General features: G+C 42.3%; 1 protein-coding gene across 2 annotated transcripts in view; it reads left to right on the plus strand.

Moving 5' to 3' along the window:
- RPN2 (ribophorin II) overlaps window positions 1-20,349 on the plus strand; it is a 57,973-nt gene extending 37,624 nt beyond the window's left edge. The window contains exons 10-18 of one of the 2 annotated variants that reach the window (XM_063098720.1): window positions 4,015-4,106; window positions 6,342-6,456; window positions 8,751-8,945; window positions 10,178-10,264; window positions 12,358-12,453; window positions 13,809-13,884; window positions 15,542-15,671; window positions 17,197-17,244; window positions 20,018-20,349. In XM_063098720.1, the coding sequence (XP_062954790.1) occupies window positions 4,015-4,106; window positions 6,342-6,456; window positions 8,751-8,945; window positions 10,178-10,264; window positions 12,358-12,453; window positions 13,809-13,884; window positions 15,542-15,671; window positions 17,197-17,244; window positions 20,018-20,030 (852 nt within the window). In that variant the 3' untranslated portion in view covers window positions 20,031-20,349. The remainder of the gene's footprint in view (window positions 1-4,014; window positions 4,107-6,341; window positions 6,457-8,750; window positions 8,946-10,177; window positions 10,265-12,357; window positions 12,454-13,808; window positions 13,885-15,541; window positions 15,672-17,196; window positions 17,245-20,017) is intronic. The other variant, XM_063098726.1, reaches the window with a different exon arrangement.
- Window positions 20,350-20,920: the final 571 nt, after the last annotated feature.

The raw sequence follows: 20,920 nt of genomic DNA on the forward strand, positions 1-20,920 counted from the left end.
CTAACCAACAGAGATCCTACACCCAACTCTTTTAAACAGGGCTTTGAAAAGAGTTAGGGTGATTTTTATTTCTCAATTTGCTTTAAAAGAGTAGCATACAAATGCTTTTCTTTTGAGTGTTTCCAGAGACCCATTTGTAGTAAGACTTCAGGAGCAGGATTTGTTATAAACTGTTCCCTATTTAAGAACAGCCCTATAGTGTTTCTGTGGAGCAAAGAAAGCTGTAATGTAGGGAGCCTTTTATTTATTTATTATTTATTATTTTTTTGGTCTAAATTATCAGGTTTAATCTTTTGTCAATGTAGCTTGTTTTAAACTAGGGAGCCTTTTAAAATTAGGGCTGAGAGCAAACCAAAAATGAGTTGAATTCACTACAGTTTGCCTTTTTGTTCACTCCCCATGTCTGTATTGTCTGGGAATGCTCTTGATGTCTTTAGAACAAACACATAGCTGAGTTCTTGACTAGCAGTCTTTAATGGTCATTTTACTGCTGAAAGCTACAGTAAAGATTCTGAGTGTAAAAAAACAACAACAGAAAACAAACAAAAAGGATTCTGGGTGAAAGCCTGAAAGCTGATGGCCTCCTTATCACTATGATTAAGATACATTGAGGAGCCTTTCACAATTATTTAAATATCTGTTTGTGTCTGTCCATTTGCTGAAAGCGAGAGTGATTATTATTAAAATCATTTTTTGGATGTTACTTTTTTAATACAAAAAGTATATAAAGGCAGTATATGACCCACAATCTCTTTGCCAAGATAATCTCTATATTTAAAAAACAGGAGTAAAATGTACATGTGGTTAAAAAAATTTCAAGGTACAGAAAGGTATGTAATGAAGTATAAGAGCCTTTTCCCATTCCCTCAGTTCTATCCTCAGAAGAATCCATTATTAACAGTTTCCTGTGAAACTTTTAAGAAAAAAGGATGCATATAACAGTGAATGTACAAGAAAAAGAAAAAAAAAAAAGTGAATGTAAGCATATCCTTTTTTATGTACTCAAGAGATCATTTGATAAGCAGTAGTATTTTTTGCTTTTGTCACAAAGCAGAGGCTCCCAGCTTTACCCTTAGGGATCTATTAACATGACAGCCATCCCCTGCTCCTGCCATAATTCACCCAGTTGCCTAGACTCAATGACAGGCAGTGAAGCTAAATATAATTCTGCTACTAGATGGCTGTGTATTCAAAAGTAGGAGATAATAGCTCCATATCTGTCCATAGACATATACCTTTTTTATTTTTATTTTTATTTTTTAATTTTTATTATTTTTTTAAAAGATGACCGGTAAGGGGATCTTAATTAACCCTTGGCTTGGTGTTGTCAGCACCACGCTCTCCCAAGTGAGCTAACTGGCCATCCCTATATAGGGATCCGAACCCGTGGCCTTGGTGTTATCAGCACCACACCTCTCCCAAATGAGCCATGGGCCAGCCCTCACCTTGTTTTTTTTTTAATTGCTCCATAGTAGTAATTCATAGTGTGCACATACCATTATTTATTTAGCAGGTCCCCTGTTTATAGACATTTAGTAGATTGGACAGTAATTTCAAGATCACATTTACAAATTAAATGAATGAATCCTTATGAGAATGAGTAACAGAAATACTCATAAAGAGAGTTATCTGGTTAATGTTGATGAAGATTGCAGAATAGTTAACTATGCAGACAGATTATTTTATAGCATGGAGTATTTCTAATCTCCTACCTCTGTCAAAATTGGAGGCCTGCTTAATTCCTCCAAACCTCTTCCTTACTCTTGCTATGGGAACGATTCCTGCTAACCAACCAGGGGGCCACTCCCAGGCAGACTCGGGTCATAGTTCTTCCATCTCCTGTGTTTTCATAACACTTTGTACATCCCTCATTAAAGCAGCAACCTGGTCTGTTATTGTTATGGTTTGCATATGAGACAGGAAGTGCATCTTGCCATCTCTGTATATCCTCTGTGGCTATGTGCTCTATGCTGTAGGGGGATGTAGGGAAAGTGGTCTCAGTGGGGTATCTTGCTAAAAATCAGTAGCCTAACCAAGCTCTTTGGTTACTTCTTTGCTTGAGCCTTCCATTCCAGTTTGTCTTTAAATGGAAATGGTGTCAGTGCCTGTGTGAGTTGAGCTTTATACAGCAAAGCTTGCCCTGGTTCTGAGCCCTGTATGAGTTGTGAGGCTCTTTACTCAGTAGAATGCCCAGAGAGCCAAAATAGAGGCTCCTAGCTCTTTCCTTGGGGGGTCTATTCAACTTGTGGCTGCCTTCCCCCTCCTCTACTGCTGTAATTCACCCAGTTGACTAGACTCAAGGACAGGCATTGATACTGATTATTCTGCCGGTAGGTGTCTGTGTATTCAAAAGTAGATGGTAATATCCTTACGGCTTCTGGGAATAAATCTTTTATATATAGATTTTTTAAATATATAAGCAAAACAGAGCACCCCTATTCAACTTTATAATCGAGTTTGTTGTCACAAAATAGTCATTATGGAGGCAGGAAAGAGAGTTTAAGAGGAATTACTTGATAACTATCTTTATCCCTTTTTTTTTTTTTTTGCCCTGATTTGAGCCTGTCACACCTTGATACAGCATCTTAGAAAAATGCTGCAGCAATCCTTCAGTTATATGTCCAGTCCTCTATCTGTATTCCTTGGTCCTAACTGAGACTATAAACCAGTGGATTTGGCAAGGATTTCCTTAAGTGTTACATTCAAGCCTATCAAATATTTGGAAGGCTTACAGATATGTTTGCACATAGAAGTGCCTTGGGTTTGCATAATTTGCACATTCAAACGTAGATTTTAACTCAGAAATTTCCCACAAATAGATTTTTAACATGTTTTCTGGCTCTTTTGGATATTTACATTTATTTTAATCTAATTTTTAAACTTCTTGTTTACTGGCATTAGCTAGCTCTTCTTTGCGAAAATGTTTATAAGGAACATATAAAATTCAAACACTGTAAGAGTCAAGATGGACTAGTTTGTGCTTATAACAAACTCCAAATCTCAGTGGCTTAAAACAACAAAGGTTTATTTTTTGCTGACACTAGGTGTCTTTATTGGGTCAGTTGGAGGCTCTGCTTCATGTTGTCCTTACTCCAGGACCCTGGCTGAAGGAGCAAGCCTCTGTCTTCACGTTGTCTATGTCCATGTCAGAGGAAGAGAGAACATCACACACTGACTCTTAAAGCTTCCACCTGGAAGTGACATACTTTACTTCTCGCATTTCATTGGCCAAAGCAAAGCACCTGGCTGTACTTGACTCCAAGGAGCCTGGGAAGGAGAATTCTGCCACATGGTCAGAAAGAGAATGGGAAGTACTTGGTGAGCAGTACACATAACTACCCTAGTGTCTAAGGTCTTCATGGACAGAGTTAACAGTACTCATTGCTGCAGAGTAAGTGTTGTTGGGAAGTAATATAACGAGGTGCCCAAGCAAATGGATTCTGAGTTAGAGTGCATGACACTGAATACTGGCTCTATCACTAACTAGCTCTCTAATCTTGAGCAAGCAGCTTAATCTCTAAGTTTTAATTTCCTCATCTCAAATAGCACTATCTTACAGAATTGTGAAGATTATATGAGATAGTCTTTACAAAGCCAGTGCCTTTCACATAATAAGCCTTCAGTAAATCTTAGCTGTCATTAGAATTGAGTACTTATTGATTTGAATTATTTTTAAAGGTTACTGCTTAAAGATTTTTCCCCTTATTTATTTTAAAGGACACATAAAAAGATCTACTTTCTTTTTTCTTTTTAAATATATACTATCCGGCCAAAGCCAGAGAAGGGAAGAAGGAATAAGAATTAAGGAGTGACTTTTTAGGCCTCAGAATGGAAGAGGTCAGAAATACTACCTGGCTGCATCAGTTCTGTTATAATCCTTGAAGACTCCTGTCCTAGGATTATTTTCATGCTTTTACTCAACTTTATGAGTAGAAAACTTTGGACACGCATGTTAATTCCTTGTATACCCACCTGTTGACTTGGTGATTGATTATCTTCTCTGTTTTCCTCTAGCTCAGAGTCAAGATCTCCACTGAAGTTGGTATCACAAATGTTGATCTTTCCACTGTGGATAAGGATCAGAGCATTGCACCAAAAACCACCCGGTAGGTGGATGCCACACAGGCAATGGGGGAGCCCCGGCTCAAGAGCTGAGAGGCACTGAGCCCCTCCAGACATTATTTCTATGTCAGCAAGGATCCAGCTTGCACCCCAAATTAAAGATGTCAGAGTTCCACTGGTACCACACCAGGGATTCTGCTTGGCATCTAAACAGATTTGGGGGTTGTTTATAACAAGTGTTCAGTCCATGAGCAAACTGTTTATTACCGGTCCGCAACAAGATAAGGAGCTTAGCTCAGGATGTAAGTCTGAGTCAGTTGGCTATGTCACTGAGCACATTATTTAGTTCAGATGACAAATTTTTTTAACAACAAGACTTTCACAGTGAAGGAAGGAGTGTATTAATTTACCTTCTGGTGTAATCTCCTTATTTTCACAGGCCTGAACTTGCTTTTAGTGGCCTCATTGAAACTCTCATGGTGGGTCTGAAGTCAGTTAGCTACATAGCTCCTTAGAACTGAGATGGCAAATGCTTAACACTAGGGCTACCATTCCCCTTTGCAAGGCCATGGAAGACATTACTAATAAGTCCCAGCGTTTGTTCGTGCTGAATTCAGACACGGCCTCAGAATCTTTTTTTTTTTTTTAGCACAGCCTTCTAGGTAACCGCTAACAGTTGATCAGAGCTGAGTCAGAATGTTGTATGAAGCCCATTTGTCAGCCCTCCCACAGATCCTTATTTGGGGGGATGTGCTATCTAGATCTCTGGGTATGGTATGGACCCTAAGTTTACTCAAATGGGGTGGCTATAGAGGCCGGAAGATAGCAGGTGAACCCTCAAGGCCATTTTGAAGACAGGGGATGTTAGCCAGAGTCTGGACGCCAAGCAGACTTTTTTAAAATCATGCAGCACTGCCCCTTCTCTCTCTGGGTTATTTTCATAGTTATATTAAAGATAAGAGGACTGTGAGAATCCACTGAAATAACATCTATGAAAGTGCTTTGCTAAGTTTAATTCTCTATATAGATGAAGAATTTTTCTTATTCAGGAGTAAATATAAAGCCTAAGTATAAAATAAAGCCAGGTGTGAGCTCTGTAACCATTTGGCTTGTTTTTCCCCTGGCCATCTTACCCTGAAATCCCAGGAGACAGCTGTGAAAAGAACAGTTTTCCTCACGAAGCCTGCCTTTGAGAAAATGACTTTTTTAAAAAAAATCTGCTTTTAATTTATTTATTATCAATAAGGAGGCTGATTCCAAGCCATGCTTTGGAAAGCAAATGATAAAGTCACCATCAATAGCAATACAGAGGCTATATCACAAGGAAGGGGACAAGAGATATTTATCAGTTCAGTAGTGATAATCTTCTCATCTTTTACATTAACTTAATGACTTAATGGGTTCTTATTAATGAATGTCCCCATTTGCCCACAAAACATTTCTACAATATTTATAAATAGCCTATACGAATTTCTGCTGTAAAGAAATTAAAAAGCATATAAACTTGCTGCAGTGAACTGTTTTTCTACCCTTCCCCTGGTTTATGAAGCCATTCGGGGCATCCAAAATAAAGTCACATAGCTCAGATACATAAAAGAATTCTGTATTTACCCCAAAACCCGTATGCACAGATCTGTAGACACAGTTGACCTGATATGTTAGAAGATTTAGTTTCATTTCAGTAAACAAATCCTCTCAGTAAAGGGACAATTAGAGCTGAAAAGAAAATGACTTTTTAAAACCCCATTTCAGGGCAGAAAAATAAATGGAAGCAGGGTCCAAGAAAAATTACAGCATTAAAAAAAAGATAAAGCTAAAAGTCCCCTTCTTTCCTTTGCATCTCCTACCCACTCGTCTCCCAACCTTGCTGACGTATGCTGCTGGCTTCGATACTGTGATTGTTTCTCCTCTCAGTGTGCCAGCGCAGCTCTCAGGTCTGCCTGTGTGCCTGCAGAGGTGCACCTGAGCTCCACTGCTACCTGACCTGGTTGAGTTGAGAGCCTTAGGTCCTTGAATTGAAAGCCTGGAGGTATAAGCATCTGCACATTGCATTTTTCTTGGACCCTGATGAAAGTTCATGCTATGCTTTTCTCAGTCCTGGCTTTATCAATCCAGCTTACCTCCAGGCCATAGACAATTTTCCACATCTGTCTGTTCACAACAGAAGTGGTACAATGGGAGAGGGAGGATGAGGCAATGAAAGAAAGTATGCATTCTTTGGTTGCTCTCACAGACAGGCATATCCTTTCTGAATACTGACTGTATAATGTCTCTTTCAGGGTGACCTACCCAGCCAAAGCCAAGGGCACATTCATTGCAGACAGCCACCAGAACTTCGCCTTGTTCTTCCAGCTGGTAGATGTGAACACTGGTGCTGAACTCACCCCCCACCAGGTCAGGAAGAAGCCCAGACAGTTCTCTTGGCCTGAAACTTGAATGCACACTATGGTTAATGATGTGGTGTGTAACACAGACTAGAGAAGCTTCCACATTCCTGCATTCAGATCTTGACTCTGAACTGTGACAGTCCGTCAGGCTCTCCTTTGTGATGCTCCGCCCCTCTTGCACTGGCTGTAACGCTTCACCTGGAATACATGCTTCTTTTTAAAAGATAAACTGGTATTGAGGAGATGTATTTAAGGCTGATTAGTACCTAATTGACGCTTTTTTTCTTTCTGATGAAAAAAAGGAGTATATTGAAATAATTTCAAAAAAAGGAAAACCCAAAGTGAAAGCATTTTTTTTGTTCTGGCCAGAGCAGATTTTCTATTTGTGGGACTCTGAAGAATAGCCTTTTTAAACTTATGCCTACTTTGTATTATGAAAGCAATAGGCTATATTTTTTCATATATAAGATAACAAAAATTATTTAAAAGATTTTCAAACCATACATCCTTTCTCCAGAGAACCTAATGTGGCCCCTTCTCACACATTGCCCCCTGCCTCCCGCCTCTGTCATCACCCTCAATTGAGAGTAACTGCTCTCAGCCCTGCTACGTACATGTTTTGTGTAAAGGAAAATTCAGGTAAACACTTTGAAAGCTGAAAGATAAGAAAGAATGTGGGGCTTAGTGGACTTGGTTTAGTAGCTCTGTATGGATGCTTCAGCAAGGACCAGCAGACCTGTGTACATGCCAAGAGGCAGCTTCAGAGCAGACCACTGAGATGAGTGGATTTACCTGGAAACCTTCTTGCTTTCTGTCTCTTGTGGCTGCGGCTGCTGCCCTTTTGCTCCAGAGCGCTTGCCACTAGGGCCACAGTCCCGGCTGTTGTCTGCTCCTCTCTCCCTTCCACCTCAAGCTCCACAAAATTTAGGGAACTTATTCATGGCTAACAGACCTTTAGGCACTTCAGTCTCTTAGCATTTCCCAGCTGCTTCCCAGAATGACATTTGGCAACCAAATAGCATAAGGGAAGAAAGAGTATAAAGAGAAGAAATTATAAGACTAAATTGGTAGGGTTAGGGTTAGGGCAGGGAGAGTTAGTGAGGAAATGTAACTTTAATTGAATACTCATATCTCTAAGATTCTATTTTGGAAACCATGACTTAGAGACCTCCCAGGCAGAGATGACGTTTTGTGGGTAAACTTGGCAGCTGTCTGCACTTGACTGTGATAGGAGGAAGATCGGTCATCCAGGCTCCTAAATCCCATTCCTGGTCAAGACTAATTGCTGTAATTGGGATACTTCACATCTCTGGGCCTCTTTCCCTAAACACTTTGATGGTTGTTCTTTGTTGCCCAGGTGTAGGGCCACGAATGAGATTGTATTTTTTTCTGTATATTCAGCACTAGCTGTGTGACCATGGCAACTCAGTTAATGCTTGTGCCTTCTGATCTGTAAATTGGAACCTACCTACCTGCCTTGTTGAATTCCTCAGTTTGAAACACTTGAAAGAAAAGCTCGGAGTGGATATTAAGTTTTGCTGCAATTCTAGTTTGCAGAAACCTTAGTTTCTTGTGTCATAGGGGGATAAAGTGTTTAGACTCAGTACTATCATAATATTAGCTACTGTTTGTTGACCAGCTAGTATTATGCTGGGCCCTTGCATCCATTATTGCAAATCTTCACACACATATATGGCATGTAGAAGTTAATTGTTCTGCCTTTAAGGTGTGAGGAGGTTAAGTAACCCACTTAGCTAATAAGCAATGGAACCACATCTGTCTGTCTTCAGAGCTGGGGCTCTTTGCATGACACTGGGCTCTCGGCTCAATTGGAACTCTGCCTTGCTATCAATACCCAAACTGCCTCTACTAAATCTTCAGCTGGAGGCAGTAGGAGATTGAAAATGGGCCTCTTACAGTTCTACCTCATTTCCCTTCTTTTCACCCTCTGGTGAAGAAGTTAATTGGGCATCAAAGTGGCCAAAAGGCTGGCAGAAGAAATTGCAGCAATAGCAAAGGACTTAAATCATTCACAAACTGGGCATCCAGCCTCTGAGCAGTCGAGAACTGGCTAGACCCCTAAGTTACATTTCCTTCCTGGTATCAGCCAAAAGTTATCTCCGAACTAGGAACTAGGGTGGACGGCCACTCCATCCACTCTCTCAGGCAGGTGTGGCTGATCCCAGAGCTAGCACTGTGACAAACAGTCTAATAGTCTGCTGCCTGGCTGATTCGATGTTGGGTACACAGGGAGTTTTGTAACGATCAGATGAAAAGTTGTATTGTTATTATTCCATATAGACATTCGTCCGACTCCATAACCAGAAGACTGGCCAGGAAGTGGTGTTTGTTGCTGAACCAGACGTCAAGAACGTATACAAGTTTGAACTGGACACTTCTGAAAGAAAGATTGAATTTGACTCTGCCTCTGGCATGTATACTCTCTACTTAATCATTGGAGATGCCACATTGAAGAACCCAATCCTCTGGAATGTGGTATGTTCCTAAATACCCCATGACCCTAGCGAGAGTGGCTGTGTCACAATCAGACACAGACAGCTCCTTTCCAGGGGCATGGGGCTCTTCACCCTAGCCTTGCCCGTGCCTCCTACGGGGCAGTAAATACGTATTGTTAGGGGAGGCACCATGTGCCTTCTCCATAAATAGTCCTGGGGTGATGCACATGGCTTGGCATATGGCAGGTACTTAATAATGGGCTGTAAATTGTAAATTTGTCCTTGTGAGTTCTAGCTATCCGTGAATTTCTATAACTGTTAAACTGGAAGGAGGTTTCATAACTCAGCAAGGCACTGTAGGGAATACATAGATATAAAGATAAGGCCCTGGCCTTTGAGATATGCTGTAGCCTCGTGAGAGGGCTAAGATTTGAATTCTGATAATTCGGGATGGCATAGGATAGTGACTTGTTGGATGTGCGAAACGTTAATAAACTAATAAGCAGCATTTGTGTGGCGTGGTATAGTTTACATAGTGCTCTTCACCTACATGTGTCACTTTTGATTGGTGTGATGAGAGGAAATTTCTTGAAAGACATGGCATTTGAGCAAGGGGTTGAAGAATGGCAAGGGCTTATCAGAATAGCTTCTGGGGGCTGTGGGATGATCACTGGAGAACAGCTTGCAGCAAAGCTCAAGGTGCTTTCAGTGAGATGAGAGCAGTTCTGTTTTGTTGGAGCACCTGAATCCTGTCGAGAGCAGTAGGTGATGAGGTTGGAAAAGTAGCAGAGTCCAGATGACAGGCCTTGAACGGGGTTGGGCCCCTTTGCGAGACAAAGGGACAGCTGCATTTTCTTGTGTTGTATTCAAGGCTCCTTTTCTTCTCCTGGACTTTGGGCAGCTTTTTGTAGGAGAGTGTATTTTCACTTTTTTTTTTTTTAATGTGACTAAATCACACTTCCCAGGGACACCAACCAGTTTCTGATTGCAACTGTAACAGCCTGTGCACCAGCTGGGATTTTTGTATTAAGCAGCTCTAGGGGGCTCGCCATACCAGTAGAAAATTGGAACTCTTGCTCTAAAAAGTGTTTTCAACAAATACTTGTTTTGTTCTTGAAATTTTTACTGCCTCAATTTGGCAACTAATGGATCAGAAGTGATTGGACTGCTTGGAGCTTTTTTCAATGATAGTACTAGGTGGAGTATCCTGCTGAGGAGTTTTACCACCTTCTTTGCCCCTGTGCCTTTAAAGATTGCCCTTATTTTTTTTAGGCTGATGTGATCATCAAGTTCCCTGAGGAAGAAGCTCCATGGACTGTCCTGTCCCAGAACCTTTTCACCCCGAAACAGGAAATTCAGGTATATCCCAAGGGGCTAATCCACTAACTGGGTGCAGTAGAGGGGGCAGCAAAACCCTGGACTATGGCCCTGGTCCCTTTAACCCGTTTATGTGATATTTTACAGTATGACCCTCCCTCCCCACCCTGTGAATTAGGCAGGGCAAGTAGCAGTCCTATCCTCGAGCTGAACAGATTCAGAGTCCAGTGATTAGCCCCCAGAAAGCAGAGTTGCAGATGAAATTGGAACATGCGTCCACTTTTCCTAACATCCAGGAGGTTCAGCCCTCACACCACTGCTTGACAGCTATGAGCATAGATGGGTTTAGCCTTCATTTCTCTGCTCCTGCATAAATCAGGGCTGAAGGAGCCAACAGGTGGGAAAATTCAATGGGGAGAACAGGGCCTTACTCCCCTAGGCAAGTTCTCTGTCACTCCCAGGGCTCACCTTCCTTGCACACAAAAATAAACAAGCCCTGCCCTGCCCAGCCCAGCCCAGCCCAGCCCACAGGACTGTCGTGAAGATCACAAGAGACAACAGATAAGGAAAGGAAGGCTTTGAAATGTTTCTAAAGCCCTTTACAAAATAAGCACCATAACTATTAAACATTTGAGTACTGGTTATGACCTATTTCATTTGGTCCTTAGCAGTGTGACCATATTACCAGGCACAGGTCGGGCTGCTTGCCCCTTTTCAGAAACAAACCACTCAAAAGTCAAATGTTGGTGAAAGTGGAAGTCATCTTTTATTCAGGAATACCAGTGACCTGAGGAGAGATGCTGGGCTAACCCACCTCTCCTGTAAACCTGAAGGAGAATGGCCAGGCTAAAACTATCTCAAAGACTCAGATTAACTGAAGGGTTTTTAAAGAGGGGGTCAAGGGAATGGAATGTGGGAGATGAAAAGTAGGAGGGAGGGGGATGTGAGCTGTGGGGGCTCCGTGCAAGGAGCCAGGTGCAAAGTCTTGCCAAGACTCCATCAAGTTTCTGCTCCCGTCCTTGCTATTATCTTAGAGTGCTGCTGGAAGAGTAGAAACAGCATAGCTTTATTGATGTCTTCCTTGGTTTCCTAGGGTCTAGATAATATGTACAAGTCTGTGGCTCCAGGCTGACTGGAAAACAACTTTACATTCATGTAAATAATGTCATCTTGCCCTATAACCAAGTTTCAAAATATATCAAAGAACCATGGGAAAAGAGGGAACTCAGAGAAGTGTATGCTAAGAAAAATACTGTGTCCTTTAAAGATCTTTTAGAGCCCATGCAGTTTTTGGGCCAACATGGCTTCACTCCTGCTCATTCCAACAGCTATTGCCTTCTCTACCCTCAGTTGGAAACTAAGGCAAAGAGGGATAAAGCAACTTGCCCCTGGTCACACAGCTGTACACATCAGTTTGGGCCCAAATAGAGGTCCCTGGACACCTAGTCCATCACTGCTTCTGTTAGGTCACACTATCTAGGTATGCTTCCCAGAGAGAATTCATGTAGAATTGCTCAGGAGAAAAATCAAATAAAACCAGGAAATAGCAGAGGAATGCTTGCCCAGTCTTCTGGTTTAACAAGAGATCAGGCAGAGTGAGTGAGTGAGAAAATTTGTTTAGGGCTTCTTTAGAGCTGTGGCTGGGGGAAGAGAGGGCTGAGTTATGGCTGGAAACATCTGTAGTGAGGCTCTGTTCAATTTTAAAAGGGGGTGAGGTTCCTACCGTTTAGCTAATTTAAGTGAGGCAGCAGCATATGCCAGTGCTAACCTAGGAACCCAGAAACATTGTGAAATCCAGAGAAATATCTGGGCACCCTCTTTGACACTGGCCAGATGCCACTTGATGGACTGCAATCTCCAAACTCTAAATGGTAGTGGGTCTTTGAGGGGCAAAAAGGCTTGTCCAAGCAGTGATCTGGGACTGATGTAGTATTTTTGGAAGGAAGACCTCTGGCATCAGAAGCTAGCGTTGAGAAGAGGCAAAAGCCAAGTGGCCACTTGTTGCCAAGAGGTTTTAGCTTCTGGGAGGCATTTCCTCTTTGTGACTGTCATTACTGTTTTGGTCCCTGGTGTACATGGCAGCCTCTGCAGGCAGGGTGCATTCTGAAGTCTTCTTGGGGTGTCTTCTTTGACAGCACCTGTTCCGCGAGCCTGAGAAGAGGCCCCCCACAGTGGTGTCTAATACATTCACTGCCTTGATCCTGTCACCCTTGATCCTGCTCTTTGCTCTGGTGAGTGGCTATAATTAGCATGGGCAGTGTGTGTCTGGCACCAGACTCGGCAGATGTAGCCCTTCCAAAGGAGGCTTTGTGCTCTGGCCTCAGCACAGCTCCAAAGGGGTCCAGCAGCTGTGACCTGAACTGATGGTCAAAAAATTTTAGAATAACCCAAATTCCTCACTGTGGGGGAGCAGCCAAATAGGCTGATCCATTAACAAGGGGGCGTGAGAAAGTACACAGTAGCCAGTAAAAATGACAAAAGTATATGGAGTGTGATGCTCCAGAAGAGTGTTCAGATGAGATCCAGTGTGAAAAAAGCAGGGCTCAATGCTGATAGCTGTAAAAAATATAGCACAGAGCTGTGCATTTCAGCACTATCTGGAACATGAAACTGGAAACACCCTAAAGTCCTCATAAAAACAAGTTTTAAATAGATTATGGCACATCATACAATGGAATAATGTGCAGCTTGTTAAAAGAATGGAAGATTTATATGCTGATATAACAAGATTGCCAAGGCATGTTATTGAGTGAAGAAGGAAGGGGAAGACTGGTATTTGTTTAGTATGATTCTCTTTGTGTAAAAAAATTTTAAAGGCTATATATGCTATGTGTTGGTTACCTCTGAGAAGAGAACATATGGGAGAGTATAGAGGAAGAAAACTTTTATCTTTTATACTCTACTGTTTGAATTTTTTTATACCAATTAATTGGGTTTTTTCTTTGTTTCTCTTTTAAAGTTATAAACAAAGATGTATATCCTCAAAATTCAGAGAATTTTGAGAAAAACTCATTAGATCTTTTGGAAAATTGCCTGTGTTCCTAGTTAATTCATTGATTTTAATAAAACAATTATTGGTTAGTCTAAATCTAGCAGGCATGTTACAGCTTTCAGAAACTAGACATAGGGCATGGGCACCTGTTCTCACATTTGAATGATCAGAATTTCAAAAGGCATGGAACCCACAGCAATGGCATGCATCCTTCCAGCTGCCGGCAGGGTTATCTTAGCAATTCTTAGAGAACAGAGTGGGAGTGTCAGTTACTTCATCATACATGCAGTTTCTGACCTTTCACCTTCCTGTTTTTTAATAGAAGAGTTTGGTGTCATTAAAAATGATCTTGAGGTTTGAGTTACCCAAGCACATTTAAGAGCAGGTGCTGAGATGCCTTTCTAAAGAAGAAAGGGAACAATTTTTCCTGAGGGCTTATAATAGGGTGGTTGCTGCTTGGAAAAATTCTGTCTTTCCAGCACCGCTGAGCTTTTAAGCCCTTAGGGCTGTTCATTGGATTAGCATTGGCATGGCATGTGTTGCCTCCCTTTTAAGTTCTAATGTCTTTTTAATTCATTTCTCTTCATCCTTCAGTGGATCCGGATCGGTGCCAATGTCTCCAACTTCACTTTTGCTCCTAGCACGATTATCTTTCACGTGGGACATGCTGGTAAGTGCCCCAGGCTGCTAATTCCATTTAACCTCCTCTGACATTTAGCCTGCCCACGCAAAAGCCTTGTTAAGTAGACCCACAACCTATTAACTATAATGACTTAATAGCATAACATTTCCCTCTTCCTCCTGGCCTTTTAGGACAGTTAATATGATGATAAACCTGTTTGGTCCATCAGCTTAGAACAGATGTCACTATATTTGGCTCATTGTACTAGGCTGCTGTTGGCAGGCCATTTACCCTCATTTAATAGCCTGTTCATTTCCAGAGATTACTCACTTATCGTATCTTTATACTGAGCCATATTCCTGGAGGAAGAGCATTAATGCAGTTTCCAAAGGTTATCTTTTCGCACCGCATCGATCTTCACATTTGCTGGCAGCTCTGTCTGGACAGTAATAGAAAACAGTCCCTTCCACACAGACATGCCGTCCTGCATTGTTCTCTTGAGAACTTAGGACCTAAAAAACCTCAATATAATGAGACAGTAAATTCACAAATCAGTTAAGCATTTCCGAGACTTTTGACACTACTGGATCGGTGACGCTTTGCATTTCACTGAGACTTCAATATTTTTAAGTTTCTTTGCCTCTTTCATGAGTCACTATCTGTATGTCCATAGTATATTGGAGGGAGCTATAGATGGATCCCTTGAAATTCTAGGCAAATGTGTGTCTTTTTCTGGGGAAAGAAAGAGTTCATAACTTTGATAGATTATTACAGTGGTTCATGACTCAAAAATGGTTAAGAACCCCCGCTGTAGTTCATCCATCATCCTTCTGGGCACAACTGACAGGTTGACCTTTCTCTCCAGCTCTGTTCCTGGATGTGAATGATAGCCCTCCTGGGTCAGACTGAGAACAGAACCTGAATATAAATTTGTTTAGAGCCATGACTCTTCTTGCCAATGTGCTTTTGTGCATGTTTCCTCATTTGATTCTCATCACAACCCTGATGGGGGTGACTAGGGCAAGAATTGTGATCCCATTGGACAGGTGAGAGAATTTGGTCTCAGAGATATTAAGTGGCTGGTAAGAGCAGAGCCTGGACCAGAACCCAGGGCTCTCAGTGCCCAGCTCTGAGCCCTTTTCACTAACTTCCTTAGTCTTCCTTCCTCCCTTCTTAGTCACAGTGGCAAATTATTCATTTATTTATATCCTGTGTATTTTCATTAGATTTTAAAAAATAAAATGAATCCCAAATATAATATGATAGTAAAACAGAAACAAAACCTACATTAAAGAAGCAGAGAGGGCCGAGCCCGTGGCGCACTCGGGAGAGTGCACCGCTGGGAGCGCAGCGATGCTCCTGCCGCGGGTTCGGATCCTATATAGGAATGGCCGGTGCACTCACTGGCTGAGTGCCGGTCACGAAAAAGACAAAAAAAGAAAAAGAAGCAGAGAAGTAGACTTGAGCAAGAATGTGGAACAAGGTAAGTAGCTGAAGTCTGGTTTTTACCTCTGGAATTCTTGGTAGCCAAGGCTGAGGGGCAAATGTATATTGAGTTGTCTACTTTCTGGCTTTAGATTAAAGGAATAAAACAAGTGGGTCTGGAACACTTTTTCACGATCCAGCAGTTACTGCTCCTAACTCTACCACCCCAGTCATTGTTCCTGTTTCATTTAATTGAATATCATGACACCTTTTCTTGTAGCTATGCTGGGACTCATGTATGTCTACTGGACACAGCTCAACATGTTCCAGACCCTGAAGTACCTGGCCATTTTGGGCAGTGTGACATTTCTGGCTGGCAATCGGATGCTGGCCCAGCAGGCAGTCAAGAGGTAAGGCTGGGGATGGGGCAGGGATCCAGTGTGGATTAGGAGTATATGAGTCAGCTCTGCTGGTCCAGCTTTTGAACAAGGGTATGTAGCAAAAGATTCATATCTTCGGGGGCGAATCTGACACCTCAGTCCAGCCCGATACAGAAGCCATATAAGAACTCTTAAGTCAGAAAAGGGCCTTAGTGATCAGCTTTAAACGTATTAAGATTATAATAATTTATGTCCCTATACATTAGAATGAAAGAGGAAAATATTGCCATATGCATTATTTTTAAATGGATTAGAATGTGTGGTGGGAGATTGTTAATTTGCTGGCTGTGTAAAAATTCTTTGCTGCTGCCACAGAGAATCCTACCCTGCCCTCTTCCTATGCCCCAGAGAGCTACTTCTGTAACCCCTAACAGCTCTGGAGCTTTTCCTCCTAAGTGTGAGGCCTGTGTTCTTCCCCACAGAAGCTGCGCAGGTTCTGCAGAGGCTCCCAGCAGGGAGCATCTGCTCAGTAGTTTATTCCACTTCCCTGGGAACCAGACAACCTCAGAGTCACACAAATGGTCAGACCTCAATATGCTGGCAGCTTGCTGGCAGCTTGACTTTCAAAACTAAATTGGGGGCAAATCTAAATGTCACATAGGTATTCTCATTGATTTGACTTTATTAGAACTTGGGTGATTTCAGCCACGCAAAGGCCAATAAGAAAAGGTCAGAATTGTTTTCACCTTTGGAAGAAATCATTTTTAGACGTACCCTGCTTTCTCGTCTCCAGGACTTTTGCTGGAAGAATGTAACTCAATAGCATGCCCTCCTACATGGCTGCCAATTATGTTGGTCGGATCAGAGAGGCTTTCTCCGGGTGGGAGAAGCAAACGTTTCATCTCCACCTGAGTCTCCATTGTGAGCTTTCTGAGTACCTCGCTATGGAGACTGAGCACACACGTGCTCCTTAGCTTCCCTGTAGTAACCAGTTCCCACCAGAGCTTCCCTTAGCACCAGCAGTGGCTGCTGGTTTTTCTGCCCCTCCAACAGCTTTTACTTGGTGCTTATGCATCACATCTGAGAAAGAGCCAGGGACTCAGGTGTTTTCAAAGCAGAACCCTGTTCCTTTGCAGCAACCAGTCTGGGCCCCCAGGGAGCCACAAGGCTGTGCTCTGCTAAGTTCTGTCTTTTCTCAAGTTGCCCATGCAAGACAGACAAAATCAAGGGGAGAGTGGGGTAGAAACCATCTGATTTAGATTTTGCTTAGCAGGAGTTCCTAATTTGGAATCTTAAGTTACATGGCTTTTCTGGGGAGAGAAACCATGGTTTCCATCACAATCCCAAAAGGATCAATGACCCCACTTTGCCCATCCCATTCAAAAGGTTAAGGGCTTCTCTTGTTGCCATCGTTGTGAGTCCTGGAAGGAACTCTGCCCTGGGAAAATCAGTGACCCTAATGGAAGCTCTGGTTGGGTGTTTGTCATTTCTTTCCGCAGTTTATTTCTCCTCTCACTTTCCTTTCTTGATTCTCAAACCCTCTTTCCTTTGGCAGGATCGCTGCAGAGCAGAGCAGTAGATTGGCAAAATATAGGACACTACGGTAAAGATGAAGGGCGGATTCATCCCAGAAGCAGGGTCCCTTTCCCATCTTGCCCACCTTGTGCATGTCAGTTATTCTATCTAGTTTTCAGCCCACTCATTCCTCCCGATCCCTCCTTAAGCCAAAGCTGAATTCTGAGGCCATTTTCCAACTTGCTGGACAAGGTTGTGACTGGACCAGGGCAGAAGCTTCCTGAGTTAGCCCAGCTGATGGGTTAACTTCGTAATGGAGCAACTGTGGTCTGGCTTTGACTGTATGAGACTTCAACCTTCCTTTTATACCATGAGTTACTTATTTATGGATAACAGCCCCTCTCTCTTTGTTGATAGGAGAGCAGAGTTGAGGATAAAACAAGTTCAACCTTGGCCTTCTTAAAAGGGACCCCATTCAGAACATTTAAATTCATCAAATGATGGTCCCATGGCAAATCCTGGCACACCTTATCACTGTTTCTAGGCCTTTCTGTAACACTAATCTCTAGGTGGGCCAAACTGTGGTTTGTTGAGACTCTGGATTATGAAGGACTGGTGGCCACAGATCAAAGCCAACACCAGACTCCAGGTTTCCAGAGCCCAGGGTAGGGTTCAGAGCAGCTCCCTGTGTGACCGAAATGTTACATGAAGGATCACCCATCCTCCTTCCAGGTGTTAGTCCTAGGATGGGGTGGAGGTGGAGGCAAGGTGAAGGCAGAGAAGGAGAGAGAATGTTTGATCCTTCAGTGATCTGTTCCTCTAGACCAGCGGTCAGCAAAAGTTTTCTGTAAAGAGCCAGACAGTATTTTAGGCTTTGCAGGCCATACGGTTTCTGTCACGAGTACTCAGTGCTGGCACTGTCATGTGAAAGCAGCCATAGACTATATAAACAAGTGGGTGTGGCTGTGTTCCAATAAAACTTTACTCGCCAAACAGGTGGTGGGCTGCATTTGGCCTTGTGGCGAAGTTTGCTGTTGCCTGACCTAGACCAACAAAAAGGGGAAGGAGGTATTTGAATTTTCAAGTCATGATCTCTCTTATCCCTTGTGTTGGAAATGGCTTTCCCTGCCAAAACCACAAAGCCAGCTAATTTTTTAATCCTCTGAAAATAGGGAAGATCAACAAAAGCATAGAATTTAGAGCCTGTTTACTGATGTGTGAGCACAAGCTGGGTCATCTAGTCCTCATCACAGAGAGAAACTGCATTTGTTTTGGTTTTGTCTTTTCAGGTTTAATTGAAGTGTAACTTATATGCAGTAAAATTCACCCTATTAATGTACAATTCTGTGAATCTTGGCATACTTACATAGTCGTGTAACTACCACCTTAATCAAGATGTAGACTATTTCCACACTCTAGAAGTTCTTTTATGCTCCTTTTATAGTCAGTCTCTTCTCCCCACCCCCATTCCCTGGCCATACTCATTGGGTTTTATCCTAATAGTTGCCCTGTCTGAGATTTGTTTTCAGAATTGGTCCTTTCTGCTTAATGTTGTTCTCGAATTCTTTAAAATAACTGGATTGAATTTTTTTCTTGATTTTTAAATAGTCTACCCCTACCCTGATACTCCCCAAATCATGTTGCTGGTAGGAGAGGAAAGTCATTTGATCATTTGGACATTTGGGAGTTTCTAAGTTATTTAAAATACCTAGTATTTTACAGGAAAGCCCCTGTTAGCTAAGTGCTCTTGATCTGAGGACAGACTTTGATTTGAGCAGGCATACTGTAGGGCATGGCTTCTTAGCTAAGTCGAGGCCCGTGGGCCACTAACCTTAAGTTATTCTGGTTTCATACTCATGCTGTCCTTTCTGCATGAATATTTCTAAATGCACAGTTTAGTGTACCTGGGAACCTCTGAACATTGGTAAGGAATTAGGGGCACACACTCTAGCCCTCAGAATTAGTTCCATGCCTGTGCATGCCCCTTGAAACTATTTAATTAATTGGTTTGGAGCCTGCCATTCTGCAAGACTGTGTCATCATCATCTTAGTCCTCACCACTGGGTATAGCTGCCTACTAAAGGATGGAGTGTTCGTCAGCACCCCTGCCTCTGCTTGCTGGAACCTGCCTGAATCAGTTCCTTCTGGTTGTCACCCCCCTGGTTGTACAGTATCTGTCTAGATCATCATTTTTGTTTATTGTGTTTCCCTATTACTTCTTAGAGTCTCGGGAAAGGCACCTGAGGGGAAAAAGGGAGCAAAGAGATAGAGAGGTTTTTATTTCCTCTTAACATTTTTCTGTGAGCTAAGTCCCATATTTGAGAATCATTCTGTGTTAGGTTTAGATGCTGAGTCTGACTATTGTAAGGAACCTGGCCACATGGCAGGAACATGGTACACGTTTCTGTACTGAATGGTGAGGATGTCATCTTCCAAGCTACATACGGGCCACTTGTTGGTTGGCAGGTCTGGAGTCTGGGAGGTTGAAGAAGAGCATTTTTAAAACTTTCCTCTCTGTTCTGCTAGTTGAAATTTACACTGTTGTTTTGGCCTTGCACTGTGAAAGGTGTGCCTGGAATTACCACATCTCTTTGTATTTTCACGTACCACTTACTTAGTTATCATCAAGTTTGTTTCGTTGTTTTTATTTTAAGTTGTCATCAGCTTTAGTTTAATTAGCTGTCTCACATTCTTTTGTGAAATGAGATGGGGCATAAGTAGATACCAGTAAATGATTATTCCCTTATAAATGGGGTATTCCAGTGGGAGAGTACCTTGTGCTCTCTGTTGTCACCAGTTAGGAAGTGTAACAGTGAATTGAAACCTTCAATAATTTTGTGTTTGTCTCCATTTTCTTTCAGAACAGCTCATTAGTTCCAGAATAAGATGGAAATTCTGAAAACTCAAATGAATGTCAAGAAATAGAGTCAAGAACAATTCACAGTGTGAGGAGAGGAATGAAAAAAAACTTTATTTAAAAAGAAAAGAGTCAAGATTGTGGTTATACTTTTGCTTGTTGTTTTTCAATTTCCCCAACATACAGCAGATACTTGTGAGCCCAGATAGTCTGTTCTTTGGCATGATGCCCTAGCACGATGCTGTGAATATTCCTAACCTACCCAGATGTTGCATTTGAAAAGTTGAAATCTGTAATTTATCTGTTTGAAATAAAGAGAATGGTAATAGGAACAAAGTCCTGATTGAGAACTTATTTTAGTGCCTCTATGGTAGTGGGAGCCTTGGGTCTATAACTCGAGGACTTCGTTGAGAAATACTGTTGACAAAATGGCCAGGATGTTTCTCCAGGCCTTTTTACATTGTCCTTCTCACTCCTTTCCTAACAGAACTGGAAAAGCCAACTTCCTATCTTCTTCAGCAGTGAGCACCAGCTGTCTGCATAGGGACCCTGTTGGTACTGAAACCCCCTTGGTATAGCAGCTAGGACCTCTCTGTTCAAGGCTCTTGCCATGAAAGTTTGGGCTCAGCATGCAGGGAGGTGGGGGCGATTGTCTTAAAAGAAAGCTGACTGTCTCAGTCTATTCCCGCTGCTGTAACAGAATACCACAAACTGGGTAATTTATAAATAATAGAAATTTATTTCTCACAGTTCTGGCGGCTGGGAAGTCCAAAATCAAGGAGCCACTAGATTCGGTGTCTGGTGAGGGCCCATTCTTCACAGATGGTACCATCTTGGTTTTCTCAAGTGGCAGAAGGGGTGGAGGAGCAAAAAGGGGCTAGCTAGTTCCCTCAAGCCCTTTTATAAG

The sequence above is a fragment of the Cynocephalus volans genome, chromosome 1 (genome assembly GCF_027409185.1).
Source record: "Cynocephalus volans isolate mCynVol1 chromosome 1, mCynVol1.pri, whole genome shotgun sequence".
NCBI classification, from domain to species: Eukaryota; Metazoa; Chordata; class Mammalia; order Dermoptera; family Cynocephalidae; genus Cynocephalus; species Cynocephalus volans.